This window comes from Oxyura jamaicensis, chromosome 23, assembly GCF_011077185.1.
Source record: "Oxyura jamaicensis isolate SHBP4307 breed ruddy duck chromosome 23, BPBGC_Ojam_1.0, whole genome shotgun sequence".
NCBI classification, from domain to species: Eukaryota; Metazoa; Chordata; class Aves; order Anseriformes; family Anatidae; genus Oxyura; species Oxyura jamaicensis.
In genome coordinates, this window is record NC_048915.1 from 3,318,587 (window position 1) to 3,324,994 (window position 6,408).

Sequence of the window (6,408 nt, forward strand, 5' to 3'; positions counted from 1 at the left end):
ACAGAGAATCCCGTGGTCATTAACCCCAAAATAATTAAAGTTGGAGAAGGAACCCTAAAGTCATGAAATTTGGAGAAAGAACCCCCAGAAGTCATTAAAGCTGGAGAACACCTCCAAGCTCACCTGCTCCAACCGTGTCCCCCCCCCCCCCAGTGTCACCCACTGCCGTGTCCCAAAGTCCCGGCCCCGCACAGCCACCACCCCACAACCAGACCCGATGGCGGTGTCCAAACGCTCCTTGAGCTCTGGCAGGCTCAGGGCCGTGACCACGTCCCTGGGGAGCCTGTCCCAGTGCCCGACCACCCCTGGGTGCAGACCCTTTCCCTAACACCACTCTCACCCTCCCCTGTCCCAGCTCCATGCCGTCCCCTCGGGTCCTGTCGCTGTCCCCAGGGAGCAGAGCTCAGCGCCTGCCCCTCCGCTCCCCTCAGCCTCCCCTGGGCTGAACAAGCCGAGGGACCCTCATACACCGCACCCTCCAGACCCTTCATCCTCTTGTAGCCCTCCCCTGGACGGTTTTATACCCTCACGTTACAGCACCCACAAAGACACACACAGTGCCCAAGGCTACACCGGAGCAGAGCAGGACAACCCCTTCCCCCTTAGCCCCCACGTTGCCCCCCACCCACAGCCTCAAAGGTCCCACCACCTCCTCGGGACCCCCACGTCCCCACAAGCCCCAACCGCTGTGGGTCGGCGCTGCGCTGGGTGCCGTGCCCTTCGTTATGCCTGGCCACGGCCCCTCGGCACCGCATGAGCGGTGGCAGGGTCACCTTCCCACCCCAGCCACCGCGGGTACGTCCTACCCTGCTCAGAGAAGCACCGGCAGCAACGAGATCTGTGGCCAGCGATGGGGACCCTCTCGCTGGCGGCGGCTCTGGTGGTGGCCCCCATGGGCTGGGTGCTGCTGCTGGCCGCCACGGCCACCCCTCGCTGGCGGGAGCTGCCCCAGCGGCCTGGGTACCCCCGCGACGTCTCCTTCAGCGACGGCCTCTGGGAGAGCTGCGTGGAGGTGCTGACCCAGCCGGGCCCAGCCTGCCGCTTGTTCCCGGAGGACACAGCCCGGTTCTGGCCCGTGCTGGTGCTGAGAGCTGCCACCGTGGGCTCGCTGCTGCTGGGGGCCGTGGCGTACGCCCTGGCCATGCTGGGGGCGCGGTGGTGGGCTCCCCCGCCGCGGCACAACCTGGTGGCCTCCGCCGGGCTCCTGCTGATGCTGGCGGGTGCCGTGTACCTGGGCGCCACTTCCTACGTGGCCCACCGGGTGCTGCAGGACTTGGCCAGCCCGCAGACCCCCCCGGCGGACCGCTTCCACCTGGGGACGTGTCTCTACCTGGGCTGGGGCGGCGGAGGGGCGGAGGTGCTGGCTGGCCTCTGCTTGGCCACCGATTTCTGCAGGAAGAGCGGGGTCGTCGCCGGGCCGGACGCTGCCCCTTACGAGGTGGATTACTGAGGTGCTAGGATGGAGCGGGTGCCACTGCGGGTCCCGTGGGGGTGATGCTGCTCGCCATGGGGTGACGGTGGCTCCTCAGCCTCCCACCGTGGGACCAGAGCCCCTGGACACCCCTGGGGTTGTCACTGGGTGGGAGAGGTGGGTTCATTCCCCATCTTTACCTCTGTGCTGGTAGTTTTTCGCTTGAAATGAAGCTGGTGTTGTGGTTTAATTCTTACACAGGCTTTAGCTGAATAAAGAGCATCTGCACATCCAGCTGTGGCTCATCTGTCAGGGGCCGGGTGGCACAGGGAGGGACAAGACCTTTCTGCCCTCTCTTTTTCCAGGAGGATGGTGGCACATGGCGTCAGTGGGGGCTGGCTGTCGCTGCAGGGACACTCCAGCACCAGGAAAACCAAGGCACCACCAGCCCTCACCGACACGGTTTTTATTTACAGAAGAGAGCCCAGCCAGAGGCACCACGCTGGCACACGGTGGGAGCGTGTTCCTCCAGGAAAAGGGCCCCGTTGCGAACATGTGGCCGAGGCAAAACGTCCTTGGAAAAAGCAAGACCGTCCCTGCAACGTCCCGCTCCCGTGGGCGATATAGCAGAAGGGGTCTGAGCCTTCAGAGCTGCCACAAATCCTGCCATGCACCCACCCCAGGGCAGGCAGAGCACCCGCAGCACCATGAGTTTTATGGAGAACAATTGATGCCAGAGACGTCCTGGGGGTGTCAGGGTTTGGCTGCCTCTCCTGGGGGGCTCTGCTCGGCCTTGGGGTCTCCCCCGCCGCTGCCCTGGCCCTGCCGCTGTGCCCAGCACTCCTGCAGCTCCTGGTACAGGTCCTGGTGCTCTTCCTTCCAGCGCGAGAACTTCTCCGAGGTGAGCGTGTCGTCGTCCAGCAGCTGCTCGAGGGCCTGCAGCTCCGCCAGCTTCGCCTGCCAAGGGAAAAGGTGGTTTTTGGGGCGGCCGTGCAGGGGCTGGGGAAGGGCCGGGGGCCGCGGGCTCCCACCTTGAGCGTGCTCTGCAGGGCGCGCACCGCGTGCACTTTCTCGTTGACGTGGGGGTTCTTGTTGCGCCGGATGAAGGACTTGCGGCACTGCTCCTGCGTCAGGAACCGCTGCCGCCCGATGAGGGACACCCCCCCCTGCTTCAGGCACTGCATCAGGCTCTCGAGGTCCTCCTCGCCGGGCTCTGGGCGAGAAGATGGGCACCGTGGCATGGGGCAGCCCTGAAACCTTGCAGGGTGGCCTCTGCCTGCGGCCCTGTTGTGAGAGGGGGGACTGGGCCAGGGATCAAAATGGGGGTGAAGACACAAAATGCAGCCCAATAGCGCTGCAAGGGCTTGATTTACCCCCTTGCACACGCACGTGCAAAAGGGTGGCTGTGAGGAGTTTGGTCACAGGGTGACAGGGGATGGGGTCCCCTGTAGCACAGGGCACGGAGCCCCCGCACCCCCCCAGCACCTACCCTCGGGTGACCGCGGCCGGGGGCTGCCCTGGGGGCTGCTGGCTGCGCTGCTGGATTCGCCGCTGGTCGGGAAGAGCTGGCCTTTCTCTGGGGGGTTTTGCAGCCTTTTCTTTGGCTGCAGGAGAGACGGGACGGGAGGTGAGACGAGGACCTCCCATCCCCTCCCTGGGATGTCCCTTAGGGCCACTCACCGAGTCGCAGCCCTGCCGGGGAGATTCGTCATCGGGGTCCTCGGCTTCTGTCTCGCTGTAGCAGTCTGGAGGCCACGGGGGAGGACAGTGGGAGCAGGAGGTCCTGGGGAGGTCCCAGCAGCGGGGCAGGGACCCCCATCCTCCCCAGGGGCCAAGCGTCACCCCAGCTCTCCTCCTCTCAGAGAACATTTCTCACCTTTTCCCCGGACCACAGGCAAAGCTCCCAGTGCTCCCACCCACAGCTCCCAGCAGGGTCCCTGTATCCCCGGGCAGGGCCCTGTTACCTTCCTCCCTGTGCGGCACCGGCTGGTGGCCCAGCGCGTGCTTCGTCTTGGCCGTTACCAGGTGACTGACCCACCTGGGGGAAAAAGGACGGGCAGGACAGAGGGACAGAGGGTCACCACCGGCCCGGTGTGGCAGGACTGCCACGGCCCGCCGCGTTACTCACATGCTTAAATCCGCCAGCGTTTCTGCGGCGAAGATGAAGGGCTTGTACCTCTCGTGGGAGAGCTGGAAGACGCTGGGGGAAGGACAAGCGGGCGGCTGCCCTTGCTGCTGGGGCTCCCCGGGACCGGAGCCAGCCCCGAGCCCCCATCCTCAGCACCACGGGGACCCCACTGGCACCGTGGCACCCACTCACTATTTCTTCTTCTGTTCCCTCGTGCTCTCCAGGTTGTAGGTGGCCAGGTTGATGAGACCCGCAGCCTTCTCATCCTGCAGGGGAGACACGGCTGCGTCCAGCGCCCGCCTCGGCCGGCAGAGCCCCATGGCGGGGGGCGTGAGGGCGTCCCCACTCACGTTGGGGTGGTGGTACCAGTAGAGCGTGTGGCCCTTCAGCACAAACCAGCACCGCTTCCACTTCTGGGCCATGAAGCCCACGTGGTCCTTCTTCTTCAGGAGCCAGCCATCGCAGTCCACCCGGCCCAGGTCCCGGCACGAGACCCGCCGGCGGCTCAGCCTGGTCGCCACTCCTGCGGGTTCAGCGTTTGGGGGCACATCAGTGTGGAGAGGGGGGGACGAGCTGCAGGAGAGCCCCCAGCCTGGCTCTCCCCAGCCTGCTGACACCAGCCCCGGCAGCACCCCGCTCACCTTTGGGTCTGCGTCCAGTCTCGGGGCTGCCCTGGAGGGGGGCGGATGAGCAATGAGGGACGATGCAGGCAGGCGAGGACAGCGCTGCGACCCCAGGCACTGCCGAGACCCCCACCCCAAGCAGCACCTCAGGGCCCCCACCTCACCCTGCAGCAGCAAGCCTGGCAGGTTGTCCCCACCGGGGACAGGCAGGACATAAAAAATCCCTTTTCCCCTGCTGCTGCCCCCAAAAGCTCTCACCTCCCCGGGGATCCGGCTGGGCTCTGCGCCCTGAGCCCCAGCCCCGGGGGCTGCCAAGGGGCTGAGCTCCGCGGTGCGGGGTCTGGTGGGTGCACGTGGCGAGCACGGGGTGCCCGGCGGGGTGCTGGCCTCCCACGCCGCGTCCCCTGCAGCACCTGAGAACAGTGAGCGGGGCTGCAGCCTCCCTGCAGCCTCCCTGCAGCCCCCCGTCCCGCAGAGAGCAGCGGCTCCTTCCCCTCCGCTCCCCTCCTACCGCTGCCGAGCGGTGCCGGGGGGAGCTCGCCCACGTCCTCCCCGGGCAGGCTCGGGTCACACTCGTCCTCGTCGTCAGTACCGGGGTCCGGTGCAGAGTCCGGCCCCGAATCCACGTCGGCGGCCGCGCTGTGGGGAAGAAAGGACCCCTGAGCCGCAAAATATCCCCTGCGGGGTTCCCAGCCCGGGCACCAGCCTCGCTCCCCACCCCAAAAATCTCCCGGCGGCACCGAGCTCAGCCCGGCCCGCGGCGCCAACGGCTCGGCGCACGCCTTTCCATTCCGGGAGAGGAGAAGGGTCATTTCTATATATAGTTTCTGCCCCATTAAAACGTTACCAAGCGAATTAATTACAAACAGAGGCACTTTTCGGTTGTTGTCGTCGTTAGCGTTGCTTAAGACTGCCGGCAGCTGACCCAGGCTGCGCTCAGCCACCGGGACGCTGCCGGTCCCACTGGGGACGGGGCCGTGGGGTTTGGGGCCGTGGGGTTCGGGGCCGTGGGGCATGAGGCCGGGGCTCACCTGGACGTCAGGGACACGGGGCTGCCGGGGCACTCGCTGCTTTTGGCAGCGGGAGGATCCGCAGCATCCGAAAAGGCTCCTGGCACCTGGGGATGGAGCCTCAGCGCCTGCGTCCCGCAGCATCACCCCGTTTTGGGGTGACACCCCCACACCCCTCCGGGGCTGGAGGTACCACCATTACTGGAGGTGCCCGGCTCAGCCCGATTCCCAGCACAGCCCAGTCTGGCACTGGGAGCACTGGGATTGCTCACCTGCTGCCGGGGAGACAGGGGGGAGCCAGGCGGGCTGAGGGGGACCTTCTTCAGCACCAGCGTCACCCCGCTCGCCTTCTCCAGCAGCTTCTTCGCCAGGTTGGTGCGTGTCCAGCCCACCTGCCACAGCACCCTGCTGACGGGGGGGACAGAACCCGGCCCCATGCACCCTCCCAGACCCCAAATCCCCCCCCCCTGGCCCCAGTTCCTGCAGCCCCCAAACCCTCCCCTGGCCAGAGCTGAGCATCCTGCAGCCCGGGGGGAGCCCTGCAGCCCCAGCCGTGCCGGGCTCCCCGACCACAACCTCCCGACCGAACCCACACCCCCACACGGCCCCCAGCCCCGTCCCCGACTCACCACCACCTGCTCGTTGACCTGCACGATCTCATCTCCGGGCAGGATGCGGCCCCCCTGCGCAGCCAGGGCCTGGGGCAGAGGCAGGGCAGGGAGGGAACTTTCAGGAAGTTTCCCAGCTGGGGAAACCCGGGGCAGGGGGGACGGGAAGGTGGGAGGGGGGAGTTAGCGGGAGGGGGGGTTAACCATTAACCCCTGGGCCTGATCCTGCTCGGCGCCAGGCAGCCGCCGAGGGGCTGGCAGGACGGGGGCACGGAGCGGGGCACTCTGCACCCCCCCCCCCCCGTGTAATGAGCTGCCCGGTCTCAGCCGCACGCAGCCACCCACCAGTTTGGGGACAGGGGGGTGGGTTAGGGCCTGGAGGGGCTCCCAGGATCCGGCCCCATGGGCTGCAGCAGGGTGGGGGGCTACATCTCCCACGGCTGGGGCTAAAATGGGGACAGGGTGACAGCAGGGGACGGTGACAGGCTGCAGGGGGGCAGCCCCCGACTCACCTCCGAGTTGGTTGCGGACACGAAGTGCAGGCAGGAGCTGGTGGAGATGATGTCCAGGCCCTAAAAAGGGGGTGGTGTGAGGGGGGGGGCACGGGAAAGGGAAGGTGGGGGGCACC

General features: G+C 66.9%; 2 protein-coding genes across 2 annotated transcripts in view; one reads left to right on the forward strand and one right to left on the reverse strand.

The window, feature by feature from the left end:
- The first annotated feature begins 850 nt into the window (after window positions 1-850).
- LOC118177822 (claudin-19-like) lies at window positions 851-1,450 on the forward strand. Its single transcript, XM_035345861.1, has one exon. It carries the CDS (start codon window positions 851-853, stop codon window positions 1,448-1,450), a length of 600 nt encoding a protein of 199 aa, XP_035201752.1.
- A 410-nt stretch (window positions 1,451-1,860) lies between these two features.
- CNKSR1 (connector enhancer of kinase suppressor of Ras 1) overlaps window positions 1,861-6,408 on the reverse strand; it is a 6,518-nt gene continuing 1,970 nt past the window's right edge. Inside the window, exons 5-19 of the mRNA XM_035345862.1 lie at window positions 6,289-6,352; window positions 5,802-5,917; window positions 5,445-5,564; window positions 5,194-5,279; window positions 4,674-4,801; window positions 4,421-4,575; window positions 4,181-4,211; window positions 3,890-4,062; window positions 3,732-3,805; window positions 3,540-3,611; window positions 3,376-3,449; window positions 3,092-3,156; window positions 2,901-3,015; window positions 2,443-2,624; window positions 1,861-2,368 (exon numbers count right to left, since the gene is read on the reverse strand). Coding sequence (XP_035201753.1) covers window positions 2,165-2,368; window positions 2,443-2,624; window positions 2,901-3,015; window positions 3,092-3,156; window positions 3,376-3,449; window positions 3,540-3,611; window positions 3,732-3,805; window positions 3,890-4,062; window positions 4,181-4,211; window positions 4,421-4,575; window positions 4,674-4,801; window positions 5,194-5,279; window positions 5,445-5,564; window positions 5,802-5,917; window positions 6,289-6,352 — 1,659 coding nt within the window. The 3' untranslated portion in view covers window positions 1,861-2,164. The remainder of the gene's footprint in view (window positions 2,369-2,442; window positions 2,625-2,900; window positions 3,016-3,091; window positions 3,157-3,375; window positions 3,450-3,539; window positions 3,612-3,731; window positions 3,806-3,889; window positions 4,063-4,180; window positions 4,212-4,420; window positions 4,576-4,673; window positions 4,802-5,193; window positions 5,280-5,444; window positions 5,565-5,801; window positions 5,918-6,288; window positions 6,353-6,408) is intronic.

Bases quoted from the DNA above. Each gene is read 5' to 3' on its own strand.
- LOC118177822 (XM_035345861.1), top strand. From the start codon at position 851: ATGGGGACCCTCTCGCTGGCGGCGGCTCTGGTGGTGGCCCCCATGGGC.